The sequence below is a fragment of the Triticum aestivum genome, chromosome 1B (genome assembly GCF_018294505.1).
Source record: "Triticum aestivum cultivar Chinese Spring chromosome 1B, IWGSC CS RefSeq v2.1, whole genome shotgun sequence".
Classification (NCBI taxonomy): Eukaryota; Viridiplantae; Streptophyta; class Magnoliopsida; order Poales; family Poaceae; genus Triticum; species Triticum aestivum.
The window spans coordinates 655,769,296-655,792,241 of NC_057795.1; the positions used below are offsets into that span (position 1 = coordinate 655,769,296).

The window sequence follows — 22,946 nt, forward strand, 5'->3', positions numbered from 1 at the left end:
AACATGCTTTCGGTCTGGTTTTTCTTATGAAAAAAGTTTGTCAAAACTTATCAACATGAGGAATCCAATGATAAAACAGTTCGAGATTTTGATGCAAGGTTAAGAGATAAAAACGTTTTGAATAAATGGCTCTACGAAAAAAATGGAAAAACTTCCAGGTTGCAACAGGTGGCACACATGCAATACGCGACATGTCGCAACTTGAGGAGGTGGGGGTGACCTTTGAAAAGACTGCTCCTTAATTAGTGATTTCACCTTGTAAGGGAGGGGCGCCCCTACTCCTCGCGTTCAGCGAGACAGGAGCGGACCTCTCACATCAGAGGAGCTCGACATGGGGGGCGGCCCAATCGGGTAGGAAACTCCATCCCCCTTTTCTGTTTTCCTTTTCTTTCGGTCATCTGTTTTCTGTTTTCCTTTCTCCCTTTTTTTGTTTACTTAAATTTATACTTTAAAATATTATATATATATATATATATATATATTAGAATTTTGACTTTTTTGAATAAGTACTAGAAAATGTCGAAAAAGTATTTGAAATATGTTGAATAAGTCTTAAAAATATATAACAAGAATTTGAAAAGGTTGAACAATTTATTGTTTTTTTTAAAAGTATTAAAAATGTTGAACATGTATTTAAAAATATTGAATAAGTATTAAAAAGATATTGAATGAGTAAATGAAAAATGTTGAACAAGTATTTGAAAATGTAGAGTAAGTATTAAAAATGTTGAACAAATATTCGAAAAAATATTGAATAAGTATTAAATAATGTTGAACGAGTATATGTAAATTTTTAGTACATATTTAAAATATTGAAAAAATATTTTAATAATGTTGAATAAGTATTAAAAAATGTTGAAGGATTATTTGAAAATGTTGAACAAGTACTTGACATATGTTGAATAAGTATTTGAAGAATGTTGAACAAATATTTGTAAAAATGTTGAACAAGTATTTTTTTAATGTTCATCAAGCATTTGGAGAAAAATATTTAACAAGTGTTTGAGAAATGATTAAGTATTTGGAAACTGATAAATGTGTATAAAAAATTGTTTACCATTTATTAAAAAATCTACAATCTTTTCATTTAAATTTTTTTAATCAATCATTTAAATAAAAAAGTTTGGAATGTATAAAACAAATGCTGTCCATGTATTAAAAAATGTTAATCTTGTTTTTGGAAAATATTAATGAAGCATTTTAAAAGAATGTTAAACATTCCATATAGAAAAAAGTTGATTGTGTATTACAAAATTGTCTATTTGTATTGAAAAAATGTTAGACGTGTATCGGAAAATGTTTTTTGTCATATACAAAAAATATAGAATAATAATAAAAAACAAAGGAAACCGGGAAGATAACAAAAATAAAAAAAGAAAATGAAACTGAAAAACAATGAAGAAAAAAAATGCAAAAAGAATGAATGAAAAAATGGAGAAGAAAAAGAAAAGAATCAAAATAAAACAAAAATGAAAAAAACAGGCTTGAATCAACTCACGCAGGACGCGCTCCTGCAACTATGCACGTATGGGGACTGGGTGGGGGTGGCTAGCAACGCACTCGCTGTCTCTCGTTTTCTTAGGCATTTTTATTTGCTACCCTTCCCGTGGCCCAATATGACGCGCGGGAAGAGAAACCTTCAGCGAGACATCCCCACGCGATCGCTTAATGCGATAAATAGCGTTCGCGGTAAGGGAGAGGGACGTGGGAGCAACTAATTAACGAGCGCTCCTTCGGGAGCTTCGCAACGATCAGCGCCACTTGGCGCGCTCTCAGCCATTCATCACGTGTCGCGCTCTGGGCGCTCCCTTTGGATTTTGTTTTTTTATTTTTTCGCACGCGTTTTTAGCTTTTTAAACGGGTTTTTTTGACGTTTTGGTTTCCACCGGTCTTTCCTAGCTTTTCAACACAAAAAAAATTCGAAAAAAAATATTTTTTTGCAAAAAACGCATTTTTTTCGCAAGAGCCATGATTTTGTTTTCGTGAGAGGCACGACCGTGCCTCTTGAAAACGGAAAAAAATGTGTTTTCTGTTTTTTTCCTTTTGCGAGAGGCACGGTTTTGCTTCCGCGAGAGGCATGGTTGTGTTTTCGCGAGAGTCACGGCCGTGCCTCTTCGGAAACGAAAAAACACATTTTTTTGTTTTTTTCTTTCGCGAGAGGCACGGGTGTGCTTTCACGAGAGGCACGGGCGTGCCTATTTCGGAAACGAAAAAACGTGTTTTTCGTTTTTTTTCTTTTGCGGAAGGCACAGTTGTGATTTCGTCAGAGGCACGGGCGTGCCTCTTTCGGAAAGGAAAAAAAACCTGTATTTCCAGTTTGTTTTTTTCGTCGATTTTTTCGTCCGGTTTTTTCGTGAAAAAGAGTTCGTCAAAACCTATCAACATGGGATCTTGTTTTGAAGATCTCGATGCGAGAAATCCAACGCGAAAGCGGTTCGAGATTTAGACGTACGGTTTAAGAGATAAAACGTTTTGAATAAACAGATCTACGAAAAAAGGGAAAACTCCCATGTTACAACAAGTGGCGCACATACAACGCCCCACTTGTCGCAACCTGGGGGAGTTGGAGTGATCTCCGCAAGGAGTACTCCTTAACCAGTAATTTCGGAGGGACGCCCCACAGAACCTGGAGTATCCATGACCATAGAGCCCACAATGAAGATCCACAGAGAAAGCCCATTGTGGTAGAAAAGCGAAGCCCACAAGCCCAAGTTGGAATGGCACCGTTATTTCTGGCTGGAGCGCACCGACCAAGACCAACTCAGCGTTGCCTCATCAAAAAAAAAAACCAACTCAGCGAACCGACCAAGGCCCCACCCCTCTAGCGAGGTCCAGCCAGCGCAACGGGCGTCGCCTCCAGCCCAAAAGCCGACCGACCGCCACGTCGCCTCCAACACCGCGTTGGTGCTACTCGAAGAAACAAACCCTCGACCCGACCCCGCACGGACGACACGCTCCATCTCCGCATTCTCCTCCCCTTTTCAAACACAGGCAGCGCGACAGAGAGAGAGAGAGAGACCGAAGCCCCTGACGGCGACTCACGGCGGCGCGATGCTCCAGAGGCTGGGCCTGCGCGGGAGCCCCAGCGCCGCGGCGGGCGACGCCTCCCCCGCCTCCTCCGCCTCCCCCGCGGCGCCCGCCGCGGCGGGGGGCCTGGGCCGCCCGCTGCGGCTCGTCTACTGCGACGACAAGGGCAAGTTCGTCATGGACCCGGAGGCCGTCGCCGCGCTGCAGCTCGTCAAGGGCCCCGTCGGGGTCGTCTCCGTCTGCGGCCGCGCGCGCCAGGGCAAGAGCTTCGTCCTCAACCAGGTACCCTTTCTCTCTGGGCCCTTCGTGGGGCGTTTCGATTGGCTTGGCCCGTCGGCGAATGCGCGCCTAGGGTTTCCGCGGCTCGGTAGATCGGCGCGTTTGGCTCCGGCGTGAGGACGTTCGGGAGCTGCAAGGGGTGGTCTGGCGACCCGAGTGAGCGGGGTTAGGGTGGATTTGGGGTTCTACGGTTTAGTTATTTGTTGGGATTGGAGCGGGATTCCGTTGGGGTTTTACCGTGAGGGGACTCACTCTGCTGGAGTGGACCATTTGGGAGCCTAGTTGGAACTCAGAGTGCAGAACTCGCAGCTGGTTCGGGGTGGATAAAACGTTTAATGCTGAAGAATATTTGTTGTGTCAGTATGTTATAAGAGGATACATTTTATTTGTGAGGAGGACTTCATCAGTAATATAAACCAGTTCCAACTCCTGGTGGAATAGTTGAACTACAAAATTGGTAGGACAAACACAGTTGAGATTGAGATGCAGTGATTGGCGTCATCTTTCCAAAACCATTGCTACTGTTTGTTGTTAGGTGCCTCTAGCATGAGAGTGCTTGGAAGACTCAATGGAGAATTTAGCAACTGGAGTCGTATTTTGGGTGGTTTAGGGTTATAGGGTTTAGGTGCCTCTAGTACACACTTGTGATTTCGTTGGTTCTACCGTGTGCTCACTTTGGTGGATCTTTGGCTTCGCTTAACACATACAAAATTTGTAACTGGTCTGGCATTAAACCCCAAGATATCTCTTGGAATAGTGGAACTATAAAGTTGGTAGAATTGCAAACTTGATACCAACAAGACGAGAAAACTGCAAAAGTTAATTCAAACAATCATTTGAGATGGAAATACAGTGATTGGCGTCATCTTGACAAAATCGTTGGTACTGCTGTTAGGTACCTCTGGCCATAACGACACGATTTTGATATATTTAAGTTTTATGTACTTCTGTTGTAGAGTACATGTATGACATGCTTGATTGTAAGTCATAAAGGAAAGTGTACGAGAAAACTGCAAAAGTTAATTCAAACAATCATTTGAGATGGAAATACAGTGATTGACGTCATCTTGACAAAATCATTGGTACTGCTGTTAGGTGCCTCAGGCCATAACGACACGATTTTGGGTGGTAAGTTACCAGGATCCAGGATCTATTTAAGTTTTATGTACTTCTGTTGCAGAGTACATGTATGGCATACTTGATTATAAGTCATAAAGGAAAGTGTGAATGATAAAACAAGAACGTCGAACCACATCGTTAAGAGACAATACATTGCTGGGTCATTGAATGCACAGTGTTTTGGATCGTAAGTATTTTGTACTTCGGAAAAAGAAACTGCTAACACATGAATAGAGGCTGACATCTCATAGCGTGATGTGTAGTATGTACTGAACAAAAATATAACCAGTTACTTCTATCAGCTCCATCAGATGAACCTCACATTCAAATCCTTATCCTATTATTAATCCATCAGACTGTGTCAGAAGGTTTTTTCTTGCATGGATGGACGGATGTACTTGAACCTTTGTGTTTGTTTTGCTAAATAATACTCCCTTGCTGCATGCTTTTCAACCTCGCTCTCCATTTCATCATCAGACGATAATGATTATCTACGTATGCAGCTTCTAGGGCGAAGCAGTGGTTTTCAAGTTGCATCGACACATAAACCTTGCACCAAGGGACTTTGGATGTGGAGTGCACCTTTGAAGAGGACGGGTCTTGATGGAACTGAATACAATCTTGTATTGTTGGACACCGAAGGCATTGATGCTTATGACCAAACGGTATGTTGTGTAACTTCACTTTGAAACTGACAATGTCATGGTCTGCTAAATGATCCTGGAGAATGTCTTTATTTATTTGGATCACATTTATTTGAGTTGCTAGTTGAATTTTGATGTTGAGATGGTCAAAAGATTTTCTACTTCCAATATTTATGGGTTTTCCTTCAATGCCACGGTTATGACTATTGACTTATTTGGACATACAGATTTCTCATGTCAATTTTGTTAATTCTATTTTTGTCCATACAAATACAGTCTCTGCAAATTTCGTGTGGTGTTTTTTTTTAACTTAGCAGGCGATGTGCAGTTAGTAGTTTTTTCCCCATCAGTATAAACAGAAGCTATATTTTTAAAGCGTGATGGTCAATTCTGTTGACATTCTTACCACGTGTAGATACCTTATTCTGGAGTGTTTTCTCTCTCCAACTATTCCTAGTGAGATGTTCACAACTCTGTGTTAGGACATCAACCTTCTCTCTGCTAGTTGGCTATTTGTTCAAAGATAGGTTGCTAACTAAATAGTTTTTCTGTATTCTGTTTACACAAGTTCATGTTTTCTAATTGTAATTTTGAGCAATGTTTGTTGTCTTTTTTTGCTTCTGGTGATTTTTTTTATGGTTGCTTATGTGCATTAGGATATAATTTTCTATCTGCTTTCTATTCTATTGTCTTATTACTCTTTCCCTTTTTGACAGGGCACCTACAGTATCCAAATATTTTCGTTGGCTGTTCTGTTATCAAGCATGTTCATATACAACCAGGTATATTTCTGAGCGAGTGACTAAGGTTTCTGCTATCTATTTTTTTGGAGAGCATGCTACAGTGATATTGCAGAAGCTTGTGTAGTCCCTGGTCATAGATGAGGAGCTGATCAGTAAGCTTGCTTGTTTTCCCCCCTTTCATACTCTAATCTATTTTTTGAAACCTTGTTGCTTCTTCCAGATGGGAGGGATAGATGAAGCCTCAATTGACCGTCTTTCACTAGTCACAGAAATGACAAAGCACATACGGGTTAGGGCCTCAGGTGGAAGGTCCAGTGCCTCTGAACTTGGGCACTTCTCACCTGTCTTTGTTTGGCTGTTGAGGGTAAGATATTGTCTTTATTTTGTCCTAATAAAGTCTATTTGCACTAAATATGATGGTTTTGTAATTGTGCAGACATGTTCTATCAAACATCTCCGGTGTTTAACCATACCTGCATTTCCTTTCGTAAATCTTTGAAAATCACTGGCTTGTTGATTTTGGTACCAACAGGACTTCTACTTGGATCTGTCTGAAGACAACAGAAAAATTACACCAAGAGATTACCTTGAACTAGCTCTAAGGCCTGTTCAAAGTGGCGGAAGAGATGTATCTTCTAAGAACGCGGTATGGTGGCAGGACTTCCTTCTAATGCATTTCTGCTTAAGTAAATTTGCATACATACTGTTGTGATTTATCTTTTTGTAACATATCTTAAAGATACTGATGCATCTTTTTCTCAACATATCTGAAAGATACGGGAGTCAATTCGCGCTCTTTTTCCAGACAGGGAATGCTTTACACTTGTGCGACCTGTGAACAATGAGAAAGATCTCCAGCGCCTTGACCAACTTCCTGTAAGTATTATTCCTGTCAACTGCAATGGATAACCTCCATAGTACCATTTTATGGCAAAAAATGTCCGCAAGAAGCGTATCATTACCATCCGGATAGAATCTTATTTTTGCGAAGCTTTTCTTATTAGCTTATCTATAATGCCTAGTGTAAGACTAGGATAGTTATCCATGCAGTTCATTGTTAGACAATGAATGCCTTTTTGCTTAAGAGTAGAAGTTGTTGCAGGAAAATTCTCTGAAGATTGTATGTACTTGGTTTAGCAAGATATGGTGTAAATGAATGTTTTGCATGTTCCCTTATAGAGTTCTGCACATTATAATTTTATACATATTTGTTATGGTCTTATTTGCTTAAGTGTTTGTTCTTGATAAATGCTCTTTATTTTCCTGAAAGAAAGCAGTTGCATTCTACTGCACATATTTATATATATTTTCTTACAAATGTACAAATAAGCAATAGCTAAATCTAAGCTAATCTAGGCTAAGTTAGAAGTACAGGGCAACGAAGTTACCTAAAATTTGTACCAACAGCTGGATGCCTAAAAGCCAGTTTTTTTGTTCTTGGCGAATGCTTCCATTTCTGTACAATCTTTTTTTTTTGTCTTCTTAGTTTGTCTCTTGTTTGCAGATGAATACATTTCGTCCAGAGTTTACATCTGGCCTGGATGCTTTCACAAAATTTGTGTTTGATCGCACAAGACCTAAACAACTTGGAGCTAGTACCATGACAGGCCCCATCCTTGCTGGGTTGACACAATCATTTCTTGATGCGATTAATACTGGTGCAGTCCCAACAATATCTTCGTCATGGCAGGTATGCCCAAATTGATGACGACATTATGATTCATGTCTTATGTTGTTCTTATGTATAAATCGCACAACCAACTGTTGGTATCGCTTGCAATTTAATTATGACAATGTTATTGAAAAACATACCTGTTCTGCAGTATATTCATTTAAATTGCTTTCTACTCCCTCTGTAAACTAATATAAGTCTAAACGCTCTTATATTAGTTTACGGAGGGAGTACCTTTTTAGCCCATTCGATCCATAAGTATTTAAAGAGTTTAAACTGTTGTGGAGCTCATTTGCGGCAGGTAATATTAGGTGCGTTCTTTATATCTGCTAGATTTTTATGTCATTATAAATATTCCTTGTGCTCTGTTTGGATGTTTGCATTGGGAGGGTTGGCATTCATTGGGTTGAATACCAATATCACAGGTATTGGTATTGAGATTGAATGCCAATATTTATGTTTGGATGTTTAGGTATTCAGAAGGCATACTTGATTGTGGTTGAAAGCCAAATGTTATTTGGATGGTCAAAGTGAGGAATTAAGTTGCAAGAGACTTTGATTTTTATGTTTAACATCTGTATATAGTCAAAGTGAGGAACAGCACGGGATGCAGGAGAGACATGAGGGTGAGCGCCATGGGAGCTGATGGATGCAACAGGCTCCACGGGGTGTCGGCGGTGGTGGGCGAGGGTGGTTGCACGGTCGCAATGAGTGGCACGAGGCAGCGGTCGTCATGGGATGCTGGCCGAGCTGTCAGGGAGAGATGGGGGCGGCGCTGACCCGCGATGGGAGGGAGAAAAGCGGGGGATGGGCGGATGCTCATCGGAGAGATGCGGGGAGGAGGAGGACGATCAGGACCTGGCCTGCGCCGTCGTCCAACTCCGCAGCGCGCCGCTTCTAGTCTCCACTGGCTGAATCAAATTTTCAGGGCCGAAGTGGTATGCGACATGCGGGGGGAGCGAGCTGGCTGAATACCAAGCAAAACCGAGGGGTGAAGCTCCGAATTGGAGACTGGGTCGTGCAAGTGTTGCCGCGGGGCATCGAATATTGGGATTCAATGCCAAACGTGAATGCCATGGCCTGCCAAACAGCGGTATTCGGCTACCCGAGTGCCAAAGTCTAATTCTCGTTCTCAATGTCAACATCCAAACGCAGCGTTAGTGATTATGATGTTATGGATGACATGCTGTGAATTTATCACTTAACTTACATAATTGCTTAGTGGAGTAAGAAGGTAAGATATGAATAGTTCAGAGAACTGACTAAAGTATATTGAGGCAACGGATGAAAGGACTTTATGAACATTTTTGAGAAATGACACACGTAGTGATATGAGGTGACAAAAAATGGTCTTGTGAGCAACTACAGTTATTCGTTAGGACTTTATGAACATTTTAGAGAAATTATACATGTGGTGATATGAGGTGTCAAAAATGATCCGGTGACGAACTACAGTCATTTTTTTTGAGGGGTGGGGGGCCACCGATTCACTGCTGTTTTGTTACTGTATCTCTACTGTTCTATCATGATTTTGATATCTGATTTCTGTTGAGGAGGAGCTGTCTCATAGTTGTTTGTTATGCAGAGTGTGGAGGAAGCCGAATGTCGTAGAGCATATGATTCTGCTATGGATACTTACAATTCTTCTTTTGACTGCAAAAAACCAGCAGAAGAGGTAGGCATTGCTAATAAGCAAGATGCAATTCTCCTTCCACTTTTTTGGGAGGTTCTGATAAGTTTTGTTTTGGCAGGATGCTTTGCAAGAAGCACATGAACGTGCAATGAACAAGGCCATTAGTGTTTTTAATGCCTCTGCTTTTGGTGCTGGGTCAGCTCGTTCTAAATTTGAAAAGCTTCTTCAGACTACTCTAAGGAAGAGGTTTGAGGTGACTGCTGCTCCTCATCTACTACTTTAGTTGACCATGCTTGCTATTACTTGTCTTTCTCATTAATGTTCCATCAATCCATAGGTGCTTGCTGTTAAAGTACTCCATGTGATTCATAATATAAGTTGTTTAGAATTTCTGCCATTCATAGAGTTTTAGGCTTGATCATTGATGTAAAAAGAGTTACCAATGTGAAGAATTTCATAATATATGATTTTTTTGTTTGTTTGATAAAATTATGGCCTGAGTGTCATTTCATAATATATGCACTACTTATATTGTGAATCAGAGGGAGTACATCAGTACCAAAGTGTGCTAAATGATAATGCTATGAACGCAGGATTTTAAAAGGAATGCTTTTCTGGAGGCCGACTTGCAATGTTCAAATAAAATACAGAGCATGGAGACAAAAGTGCGGGCAGCATGTAACCGCCCTGATTCAAAGTTGGATGATGTAGTAAGGGTAAGACTATTTTAAGCTTTTCTCTGAGATGCAATACTGCAAACCTTTGGAATGCTGTATTCATTTTAGCTTAAAGTTCAATAGTACTAACACAATTATGTTTGATATAATGCAGATCCTCGATGGCCTCCTCATGGAGTATGAGGCGACTTCTTATGGGCCGAAGAAATGGACAAAGCTCGTTACATTTCTGCATCAGTGGTAAGCACCTCATCATTTTTCATAATGTTTTCATTTTGGGACATGATATATCGTAATTTGTACTTTGAACTTGATAATATAACTTTGAAGCTACGTGGTTCAAGCTGGCTGCATGTAGGGATACAAGCGGCACACGCTTTTGCCTGTTTCCTATTCAAAACCGCTCAAATCAGTTATAGCTCGTATTTGCTGGGTTAGTTTACATTGTACTATCTACTTGATTAAGCGTGGGCTTAGTGGACGCGCCGCTTGCAACCTTAGCTGTATGATATACTGAACCAAATCTATCCTTTGTTACCATCTTTACATTATCTGTTTTGCTGAACATCTTAACCATGGCCCTCGCTTGTTTCATTTGCTTGTGTATTCACTTAAATTTCATCATATGCCGATGAATTGCTGCAGTTTGGCGGGCCCAATGCTAGACCTTTTCAGAAAACAATTGGAGCATATAGATGCTGAAAGGAACGCCCTGAGACTGAAATGCAGTTCAAGCGATGATAAGGTATCATTGCTCAGGAAGCAACTAGAGGCAAGTGAGGGGCACAGAGCTGAGTATTTAAGGCGCTATGAGGAAACTATCAATGATAAGCAGAAAATGTCAAAGGATTACTCTGTTCGAATAGCTGAACTTCAAAACAAGGTTAGCAAGTTGGATGAACGCTGTCAGGGCTTGTCTTCTGCTCTTGAACAAGCAAAACGAGAATGTGCTGATTGGAAGAGCAAATACGATCACTCCATTTCACAGCAGAAGGCAGATGAAAGCAAGTCAAAATCCCTGATTGCTTCTCTGGAATCTCGGGTAAGCATCAGCGAGGGCAGATTATCTGCTGTACGAGAGCAGGCTGAATCTGCTCAAGAGGAAGCTTCTGAGTGGAAACGTAAATATGAATATGCTGCCAATGAGGCCAAAACAGCTCTTGAGAGAGCAGCTTCAGCACAGGAACGCACAAATAAGAAAGTGCAAGAAAGGGAAGATGCATTGAGGGTAGAACTTGCTACCCAGCTGCACGAGAAGGTAAACCTTTCTCTTGCACTTGACATTTTACCTTTCTAATTTAGATGCGTGTGTTCCTGGTTGTTTACTTTTTAGTTTCTTGTTCTGTCAACAGGAAGAACTGATAGCTACATTGAATGCAAAAATCAACCAAACTGAAGTTCACAAGACAAGTTTGATGTCGAGGCTTGAGGTACCCTCCCTCCCTCCCTCCCTCTTTTCCCACCCTCAAATGCGATATATAACATGTAATGCCTAATGACCAAATGCAGGTTACTGAAGCAAAGTTGAAGAATCATGAGTCAGATTCAGTGGCTCTGAAGGGAGAAATCAGACTATTGACTGATAACTTGGAGTCTGTTAAAACTGAAGCTCAGTCCCGTGAGAAGGAAGTGAGGATCCTGGAACAAGAAAAGAACCATCTTCAGGAGAAGTTCCTATCTGAGTGCAAAAAGTTTGATGAGGCAGATATGAGGTGCAAGGACGCCGAAAGGGAGGCTAAACGAGCAGTAGAGTTGGCTGATTTAGCTCGTGTAGAAGCTGCTGCTGCTCAGAGAGACAAGGGGGAAGCACAGCGACTAGCAATGGAGAGACTCACTTTGATAGAAAGAATGGAGCGACAGGTTGAAACTCTAGAGCGAGAGAAAAGTAAGATGGTGGAAGAAATGGAGCGGCTTCATCAGTCTGAGTTGGATGCTCTATCCAAGGTCAGGATGCTTGACGAAAGGGTTGATGAGAGGGAAAAGCAGATTGGGGAGATGTTGGAACAGAACAACCAGCAGAGATCCAACACGGTCCAAGTGCTCGAGAGTCTGCTGGCAACAGAGCGTGAAGCTTGCGCTGAAGCCAATAAGAGAGCCGAGGCCCTGTCACTGCAGCTGCAATCAACCCAGGGCAAGCTGGACATGCTCCAGCAGGAGCTCACCTCTGTTCGGCTCAATGAAACTGCACTTGACAGCAAGGTGAAGGCCTCCTACTCTAGGCGCACGAGGGGCGAAGCCACCGAGTCCGTCCATTACATGGACGTCGACGACGACGACACCGGGAGGCGAAGGAAAAGATCGAAGAGCACAACTAGCCCGTTCAAGAACAATCACACGGAGGATGGCGGATCCGTGTTCTTCGGAGAGGACACGAACAACGGGAGCCAGCAGCTGGAGGGGACCGAGACGGAGACCGAGGACTACACCAAGTTCACGGTGCTGAAGCTGAAGCAGGAGCTGACCAAGCAGGGGTTCGGCGCCCAGCTGCTGCAGCTGAAGAACCCCAACAAGAAGGACATCGTCGCCTTGTATGAGAAGCATGTCGTTGGCGGCGCTTGATTGCCTCTTCCTCAACAATATGTAACAGCATTTGCTAATTCTAGATTTCGTGCAGCGTTGTCTGCTGGTGACACGTTTTAGGTCAGATTGTAAAACAGCATATGTATAACTTGGCGAGGGACTTGTTGGTTTGTGGACTTTGTTGTTCAGGACTGTGTGCGCTTTGCTTTCTTCACTTGCACAGAAGCTTTCCTGAGCCTTGTTTCAGCAATGCATCTCCCCGTTATCCAATTGTAGCTCGAGATTGATCTGGTGATCTTAGAAGTCACAGGGCTGAGCATGCGACAACCTCTGCTCACAGCGTTGAGCCCAGCCATCAGTTCTCGCAGCATCGAGGACTGCGCGCTTGGCCTTCTTCATTTGCTTGAAATGTTTCTCTCCGCCCTGCATTTCCAAAGGCGTGGATGCAGATTTCAACCCTTCCCAGGTAGGGAAACGATGCTACCACTGGACTTGGGAGCGTGGCTGAAGTTGCCTTCTTCAGATAACTCTATTTTCTTCAGGCTTGATTTGCCAGTGTGAGTTCTATTTTGTAGGCTCGAGGCTTTGGTATGGATCGAAGTCTCTTTTCTCGCAGGTTGCAAGATTCTTGCATATGCAGCTGAAAAGCTAGGGACCCACTATCCAAGCCCGGCCACTGGAGTATCAGGCGGCTTCTAGCAAACTGCTTCCATGCGGCCTCTTCTCTGAAATCCCTACAAAGTCTCCCACATTCCTAAAATCTGGAACTTGGCAGCTCACTCCCTTGCTTTAGCAAGAGCTTTCAAGCATTGCTCTTCCTCCTACTGTCAGTAAAGGTCTATGTATCTTTCAAATTAAAAAAAAAGCTCTATGTTGTAAAACTAAAATATAGTTATTGAAGTGTCTTCCCTAAGGATCGGAGAGACTACTGTCTGTACACTGTCCTGGAAAGACGAGTTTCGCGAGCTCGTCGAGCCTGAGTTCCTTGTGAAGTTCGTGAGGTGAGCTGGAGCTCTCCTTTTGGCTCATGAGCGTGGGGCGTCTCGAGCTCGGCGTTTGCAATGGAATTCTTCCTTGACTGATCACCAGGTACATAAAATCGCATTGATTGTGGTTTGACAGTAGTCTCGGCAGCGCTCGCTCTTGCCGGCCGCGTCCGCTTCTTCCTCCGTGGACAACAGCTCATGCATCAAGCTCGCGGCCGGCCATCTGCGGTTGCCGCCGGCAGTTGAGTTGACGACGCCCACTATTAGAGCTACTAATCACCATTAGGTTAGTTAATTAGTACTGTTCGCCTCATGGTGGCACGTACGTACTTGTTGTATGTACTACTGTGCGTGCATGCTTGCACAGCAGGTACGTGCTCACATTGTATCCGATTGCAACCCACAAAGCTTGCGTTCTAGATTAGGCTGAAAGGAAAAGAATTGTGCGCCTCGCCAGCGGTCCTCCGAGCTCGAGTACGAGGCACCGCCGTAATGGTCGCACAGCGACAGCGAGGTGCGTCGGTTGGCAGCTGGTTGCGTGTGCACCTCGGCGCGGCCGCGCGCCGGCGTATGCGCAGCAGGAGCGCGACGGCCCAGACGGCCGAAAGGATCAGACGAAACCCGGCTGCATGTGCTGGGCCGGAGCGGCAGCTAGGTTCCACGACGCGGTCCGTCCGATCAAATGCACGCCGGCCTTTCGAGCTTGGCGCCTGTATAATTAAGAATAAGACGCTGCTGGCCTCGTGCAAGCTGCACGGCAACCTGGAGACGAGGAGCTTACAGAGTTGGAACAATGGGAGTCGGCGAGCTACGTGCTCATGTCAAGCACCGAGGAGATGCATGCACCCCGAGTGGCACGGACACTGGCTCGTGCTCGGAGGATGGACGAGGCCAGGTGCAGGTCACGAACGAGGTGCAACCTTTGCCACGTCATCAAAACCAAGTATAATAAGGCTGATCATAGTGGGAGTAACTTAACTAATAATAACATAACACACTCGAGAGAAATTTGCTTATATGGCGTGTAGTTAATACTTCATCCGTTCCTAAATATAAGTCCTACTTCTCCGACTTCCCTCCTCCACCCTTCTCCCTCCTCCTCCTCCCGACCATCCCCATCCCCCCCCCCCCCCCCCACACACACACACAAATCTTTCTTGCCTCCACATTTTTTTACATGTATGATGTTTGTAGGTATACTACCCCTGGTTGAAATTGTTTAGTAGTTTGATTGGGTGCAAAACGACATTAGTACCCTTCGTAGCATTACATCTGTTGTGCTTTTTTTGTTAGTTTGTTCAGTTCAAAATTACTAGTACTTTAGGTGTACTGTTTGTAGCATTAGATCTGGTGTGCAAAAAATTAGTACTTTGGGGTGAAATTGTTGAGTAATCTAGTTATAATTGACATGCTGCAAACGAGCAATTGAGTTGTGTGTTTTTCCTGTGAAGCCATCTCTTTTGTGAAATGTACAGCTATATCTAGATTACCATGTTCTGTTTGGTATTACAATTTCTAAGTCCACTTGCATGACTAGAGTTGATTATTACCACTTATATATGTGCAGTGTACAGCTATATCAAGATAACTATGTTCTGTTTGGTATTATAATTTATAAGCCCACTTGCATGACTAGAGTTGATTATTACCACTTATATATGTTCAATGTACAGCTATATGACAACTTATGAATGAAGAATGTGCAGTTCATTCTGTTTTTTGTTTTTTTGCCCAAATGTGCAGCTCCAGCTGTTTTTATACCTCAGATATGTCATCTTGGTTCTTTCAATAGGAACATGATACCTCTTTTTCACCAGAAATAATTGTTAATGTGTAATATTGTGCTCAAACCTTTGATAAGAAACTACTATGGGGGCCAATGCGCCCCCCCCCCCCCCCACACACACACATATTAAGGTGTGAAACTTCTGCGCTTACCGACCGACAAGTGATAGGTCCATACTTCCTTGCAAATATAATTAGTGTTGACATCTTCCCTCTTTGAAATATCTCTTTGTATGCATCCGAAAGCGCTTTGCAGAGGATCCGGCTAAAAATTGGTGGAAAGAGAACCATGAGAAAGTTTATGAGCGCTACAATGTGAGGAGCCCTGAATGTGTGTCATCAAGTAATGCGTGTATGTGTGGCATGTGTGTCTCACTTGCAGCCTGGTTGTCTAGATGTCTCTTCAACCGGTGTCTAGAGTCCAGAGTAACTAGTTATCTGCAGCACAAGTAGTCTAGTATGGTCTCTCATAACCTATTTATATGTTGATTTTATCTATCACGTATGTATGGCAGCCGGGGTAGTGGTGAATATCCTGGAGACTAAACACATGCAGACATGGTAAGTAGTCACTGCCTTAGTTGAGCAAAATGCATATGCAATGCACGGGACCTTTGTGTGGTTTAATATGACGAGTCTACCTAATTAACCAAAAGTTTCGCACGTTGCTCAGGCATATGCTGATTAGTTGGTTATGGAGTGCTATATTTTTGTCCGCTATGGCCAGTGTGATAAGCAGTGGGGTAGGACATTTTCTTTTAGACATTAATAGCTTGCATCCCAGAGCCTAAGACTGTCCGACCCTTCCAATTGGGGTTATAACGGGTCCGGTATCAGCAACACCAGCAGCCTAATTATTTAAAATTATCACTTGTATCTATGGGATGGAAACATTATGTGCATGTCATCAAAAATATATTAAACTGGTTGCCATTCAAGAATGGGCGAAACACGAACAATCGTTCTAGTGCGGTATTTGTTTCTGGCTTGTCAGGCTTTATGTGTTTTTGGCGACCCGGTCTCGATAATGAAGACTGTTGCACGGAATCAGTGGCCGAGCTTGACGAGGCTATCTGTGGTGCCGAAATACAAATGTTGGATGTCTGAGGGGGCTCACATTAGTCATAAAGAACTCATATACTTATTGCAAAAGTTTACTTGCCCTCGTAGAAAAGTACTACTACGCTTGCTCCTAGGAGAAGGGTTGGTAGGAGTTAACCATCGCGTGATCCCGGCCTCCACATATAAGGAAGACAATTAAAAGAGCATCCCATGCAACAAATTTGTCACACAACTTTTACCATACGTGCATGCCACGGGACTTGCCAACTTCAACACAATTATTTCTCAATTTCATAATTACCCAACTAGCATGACTCTAACATTACCACCTTTATATCTCAAAACAATTATCAAGCATCAAATTGGTCATAGTGTTTAATGCACTTTCTATGATAGTTTTTATTATACCCAACTTGGATGCCCATCATTCTAGGACCAATTTTATAACCATAGCAAATATCATGTTGTTCTAAAAGACTCTCAAAATAATATAAGTGAAGCATTAGAGATCAATAATTTCTACAAAATTAAGCCACCCCGTGCTCTAAAAAGATATAAGTGAAGCACTAGAGCAAAATTATCTAGCTCAAAAGATACAAGTGAAGCACATTGAGTATTCTAATAAATTCCAAATCATGTATGTCTCTCCCAAAAGGTGTGTACCGCAAGGATGATTGTGGTAAACTAAAAAGCAAAGACTCATATCATACAAGATGCTCCAAGCAAAACACATATCATGTGGCGAATAAAAATATAGCTCCAAGTAAAGTTACCGATAGACGAAGACAAAAGAGGGGATGCCTTCCGGGGCATCCCCAAGCTTAGGCTCTTGGTTGTCCTTGAATATTACCTTGGGGTGCCTTGGGTATCCCCAAGCTTAGGCTCTTGCCACTCCTTATTCCATAGTCCATCGATTCTTTACCCAAAACTTGAAAACTTCACAACACAAAACTTAACAGAAAACTTGTAAGGTCCGTTAGTATAAGAAAATAAATAACCACTTAGGTACTGTTGTGAACTCATTATAAATTCATATTGGTGTAATATCTAATGTATTCCAACTTTTCTATGGTTCATACCCTCCGATACTACTCATAGATTCATTAAAATAAGCAAACAACACAATGAAAACAGAATCTGTCAAAAAACAGAACAGTCTGTAGTAATCTGTATCATTCGAATACTTATGTAACTCCAAAACTTTTACCAAATTAGGAAAACCTGAGAAATTTGTGTAACAATACAGATCAAAACGAATCAGATCAAAATCTCTTTTCTGTGATCAAAACTAATTTAATGGGTGCAAAAGTTTCTGATTTTTAGCAGGGTCAACACAACTATCACCGTAAGCTATCCTAAAGGTCTTACTTGGCACTTTATTGAAACAAAAGCTATAAAACAGGATTACTACAGTAGCATAATCATGTGAACACACAAAAACAGTACAGTTAAATATTGGGTTGTCTCCCAACAAGCGCTTTTCTTTAATGCCTTTTAGCTAGGCATGATGATTTCAATGATGCTCACATAAAAGATAAGAACTGAAACATAAAGAGAGCATCATGAAGAATATGACTAGCACATTTAAGCCTAACCCACTTCCTATGCATAGGGATTTTGTGAGCAAACAAATTATGGGAACAATAATCAACTAGCATAGGAAGGCAAAACAAGCATAACTTCAAAACTTTAAGCACATAGAGAGGAAACTTGACATTATTGCAATTCCTACAAGCATATATTACTCCCTCATAATAATTTTTAGTAGCATCATGAATGAATTCAACAATATAACCATCACCTAAAGCATTCTTTTCATGATCTACTTGCATAGAAATTTTACTACTCTCCACATAAGCAAAATTCTTCCTATTTAGAATAGTGGGAGTATCATAAGAGACTCGAATACTATAAAACATTTCCATATTAAAAGAGTAATGTTCAGAAAAAGGGTACTCATAATCATGACAAGTTTTATAAATATAATCATCTCTACTTTTTATAGCATAAGTTTCATCACAATAATCATCATAAGTAGCAACTTTGTTCTCATCATAATCAATTGAAACCTCTTCCAAAATAGTGGATTCATCACTAAATAAAGTCATGACCTCTCCAAATCCACTTTCATAAATATTATAAGATTCAACACCCTCCAAAATAGTGGGATCATTACTTCCTAAAGTTGACACTCTTCCAAACCCACTTTCATCAATATAACCATCATAAATAGGAGGCATGCTATCATCATAATAAATTTGCTCATCGAAACTTGGGAGGCTAAAAATATCATCTTCATTAAACGTAGCATCCCCAAGCTTGGGACAAACATTAATTGCAGCAAATATATTCTCAAACATGTCATTCTCATCAAACGTAGCATCCCCAAGCTTGGGCCTTTTCATATCATAAGCATAATCACTCTCATCATTAATAGTACGGATAGCACCAATAGTATAGCAATTATCATCATCACAATGAGTAATAGGAGCAACATCATTTGGGAGGGATACCTTTCTACCTTTGCTTCTCCATCTTTTCTTTTTCTTCTTCACATCATGCGTGGGTTTAACCCTCTTTTTTGAGCTCCTTATTAATGAGATTGGTTGAATAGAAAGCTCCTCCTCGTTACCTGATTCATCATAAGAAATAATAGGAGGATATTGGGAAGTCTCTTCCCTTTCATTAGTATTCTCTTCATCTTCTATTTGCTTTCTTTTTTTATGTAATTGGCAATATAAGGATTTTCAATGCAATTCACCGCACAATACATAAAAATTTCTTCTAGATCAAAATCAAGAAATCTATCAAGATTAAATTTTGGAATACCCTCAGTTATACGTTTCATTTCTTCATACCCCAAAAGAAGACTAAGCTCTTTATGATGCTCAAGGGTAATCAAGTTATCACAATTTTTGGACATGATTTGATCATGAAACAAATAGCATTGGAGCTTTAAATGACCATCTTCATTGCAAAGTTCACAAGGATGGCGATAAATATTGAATCTTTCAGCACAATCATCTAGCCTTTCTTGCAACCATTTAGTTTCTAAATACTTATGCCTCTTGCAAAATCTATCTTCCCTATTCAGTGTGTACTTGCAAGCTCTATGTATTCCACAAAAGTTGACATGCTTATAAGAGACATTTTCATCATGACTAGTGCAATCATCATTAGTACCATGGATATTCAAAGAGTTCATACTAAACATTGCAATCATGCTCACCATTCAAAGATTTAGTGCCAAACATTTTATAGACTTCTTCTTCTAGCACTTGAGCACAATTTTCCATCCCATCATTCTCACGAAAGATATTAAAAATATGAAGCGTATGAGGCAAACTCAATTCCATTTTTTTGTAGTTTTCTTTTTTAAACTAAACTAGTGATAAAACAAGAAACTAAAAGATTCAATTGCAAGATCTAAAGATATACCTTCAAGCACTCACCTCCCCAGCAACGGCGCCAGAAAAGATCTTGATGTCTACTACGCAACCTTCTCCTTGTAGACGTTGTTGGGCCTCCAAGTGCAGAGGTTTGTAGGACAGTAGCAAATTTCCCTCAAGTGGATGACCTAAGGTTTATCAATCCGTGGGAGGCATAGGATGAAGATGGTCTCTCTCAAGAAACCCTGCAACCAAATAACAAAGAGTCTCTTGTGTCCCCAACACACCCAATACAATGGTAAATTGTATAGGTGCACTAGTTCTGCGAAGAGATGGTGATGCAAGTGCAATATGGATGGTAGATATAGGTTTTTGTAATCTGAAATTATAAAAACAACAAGGTAGCAAGTGGTAAAAGTGAGCGTAAACGGTATTGCAATGCTTCGAAACAAGGCCTAGGGTTCATACTTTCACTAGTGCAAGTTCTCTCAACAATAATAACATAACTGGATCATATAACTATCCCTCAACATGCAACAAAGAGTCACTCCAAAGTCACTAATAGCGGAGAACAAACGAAGAGATTATGGTAGGGTACGAAACCACCTCAAAGTTATCCTTTCTGATCGATCTATTCAAGAGTCTGTAGTAAAATAACACGAAGCTATTCTTTCCGTTCAATCTATCATAGAGTTCGTACTAGAATAACACCTTAAGACACAAATCAACCAAAACCCTAATGTCATCTAGATACTCCAATGTCACCTCAAGTATCCGTGGGCATGATTATACGACCAACACAAAGTACTTCAAAGAGTGCCCCAAAGTTTCTACCAGAGAGTCAAGATGAAAACGTGCGCCAACCCCTATGCATAAGTTCACAAGGTCACTGAACCCGCAAGTTGATCACCAAAACATACATCAAGTAGATCACATGAATATCCCATTGTCACCATAGATAAGAACATGCAAGACATACATCAAGTGTTCTCAAATCCTTAAAGACTCAATCCGACAAGATAACTTCAAGGGGAAAACTCAATTCATCACAAGAGAGTAGAGGGGGAGAAACATCATAAGATCCAACTATAATAGCAAAGCTCGCGATACATCAAGATCGTATCACCTCAAGAACACGAGAGAGAGAGAGAGAGATCAAACACATAGGTACTGGTACATACCCTCAGCCCTGAGGGTGAACTACTCCCTCCTCGTCATGGAGAGCGCCGGGATGATGAAGATGGCCACCGGTGAGGGATCCCCCCTCCGGCGGGGTGCCGGAACAGGGTCCCGATTGGTTTTTGGTGGCTACAGAGGCTTGCGACGATGGAACTCCCGATCTATTGTGCTCCTCGATGTTTTAAGGGTATATGGACATATATAGGTGAAAGAAGTCGGTCAAGGGAGCCACAAGGGGCCCACGAGGGTGGGGGCGTGCCCAAGGGGGTAGGGCGCGCCTCCCTGCCTCATGGATTCCTCATTGCTTCCCTAACGTCTACTCCAAGTCTCCTGGGTTGCTTCCGTTCAAAAAGTAACTCTCCCGAAGGTTTCATTCCGTTTGGACTTTGTTTGATATTCCTTTTCTGCGAAACACTGAAATAGGCAAAAAAAAATAGCAATCTGGGCTGGGCCTCCGGTTAATAGGTTAGTCCCAAAAATGATATAAAAGTGTTGAGTAAAGCCCATAAACATCCAAAACGGGTAATATAATAGCATGGAACAATCAAAAATTATAGATATGTTGGAGACATATCACCGCCCCCCTAGTGGACCCCCAGCTCGCCTAGCCCCTCCAGCAACCCACCATGGATGCTCCAAGAAGTCCCTGGAGCACACACCGCATGGGATTCCGCCATAGCGTCACTCCCTGGAGCGCCTCCGTGCACGCTGTAGAGCTCGCATGCGTGCACCCAGGACGTGTCACCTAAAGGAAATATGCCCTAGAGGCAATAATAAAGTTATTATTTATTTCCTTATAATCATGATAAATATTTATTATTCATGCTAGAATTGTATTTACCGGAAACATAATACATGTGTGAATACATAGACAAACAAAGTGTCACTAGTATGCCTCTACTTGACTAGCTCGTTAATCAAAGATGGTTATGTTTCCTAACCATGAACAATGAGTTGTTATTTGATTAACGAGGTCACATCATTAGCAGAATGATCTGATTGACATGACCCATTCCATTAGCTTAGCACCCGATCGTTTAGTATGTTGCTATTGCTTTCTTCATGACTTATACATGTTCCTATGACTATGAGATTATGCAACTCCCGTTTACCGGAGGAACACTTTGGGTACTACCAAACGTCACAACGTAACTGGGTGATTATAAAGGAGTACTACAGGTGTCTCCAATGGTCGATGTTGGGTTGGCGTATTTCGAGATTAGGATTTGTCACTCCGATTGTCGGAGAGGTATCTCTGGGCCCTCTCGGTAATACACATCACATAAGCCTTGCAAGCATTACAACTAATATGTTAGTTGTGAGATGATGTATTACGGAACGAGTAAAGAGACTTGCCGGTAACGAGATTGAACTAGGTATTGGATACCGACGATCGAATCTCGGGCAAGTAACATACCGATGACAAAGGGAACAACGTATGTTGTTATGCGGTCTGACCGATAAAGATCTTCGTAGAATATGTAGGAGCCAATATGGGCATCCAGGTCCCGCTATTGGTTATTGACCGGAGACGTGTCTCGGTCATGTCTACATTGTTCTCGAACCCGTAGGGTCCGCACGCTTAAGGTTACGATGACAGTTATATTATGAGTTTACATGTTTTGATGTACCGAAGGAGTTCGGAGTCCCGGATGAGATCGGGGACATGACGAGGAGTCTCGAAATGGTCGAGACGTAAAGATTCATATATTGGATGATATGGTTAGGCCAAGGGGTCAAGCCCATGAGGCTTTAGGTCGGTGCAAAAGGAGTTTTGTGGAGGCCAGGGGGCCAAACGCCGGAGACCCTGGCGTCTGGCCCTGGGCCAGACGCCGAGGCCCATGGCGTCTGGGCCAGACGCCAAGGATTGTGGCGTTTGGTCCTGGAGTCCGAGTGGGACTCTTGCCTTTCGGGCAAAACCGACTTTGAGGAGGCTTTTGCTCCAAGTTTCGACCCCGGGGCTCAACATATAAATAGAGGGGCATGGCTAGCACCAAAGGACACATAAGTTGATCCACGTGATCAATTCCTTAGCCGTGTGCGGTGCCCCAGCCACTATATTCCTCGATAATACTGTAGCGGAGGTTAGGCGAAGCCCTGCTGCTGTAGTTCATCAAGATCGTCACCACGCCATCGTGCTGACGGAACTCTTCCCCGACACTTTGCTGGATCGGAGTCCGGGGATCGTCATCGAGCTGAACGTGTGCTCGAACTCGGAGGTGCCGTAGTTT

The 22,946-nt window shown here is 42.0% G+C and overlaps 1 protein-coding gene across 1 annotated transcript; it reads left to right on the forward strand.

Annotated features, from left to right (window-relative positions):
- Window positions 1-2,950: 2,950 nt before the first annotated feature.
- On the forward strand, window positions 2,951-12,528 carry LOC123145793 (guanylate-binding protein 2). The gene is made up of 14 exons (XM_044565286.1): window positions 2,951-3,309; window positions 4,929-5,090; window positions 5,786-5,851; window positions 6,033-6,176; window positions 6,345-6,458; window positions 6,587-6,688; window positions 7,317-7,502; window positions 9,070-9,159; window positions 9,236-9,370; window positions 9,711-9,833; window positions 9,949-10,034; window positions 10,440-11,052; window positions 11,147-11,224; window positions 11,304-12,528. Exons 1-14 carry the CDS (start codon window positions 3,052-3,054, stop codon window positions 12,351-12,353), a joined length of 3,207 nt encoding a protein of 1,068 aa, XP_044421221.1. The 5' UTR covers window positions 2,951-3,051; the 3' UTR covers window positions 12,354-12,528.
- The last annotated feature ends 10,418 nt before the right edge of the window (window positions 12,529-22,946 follow it).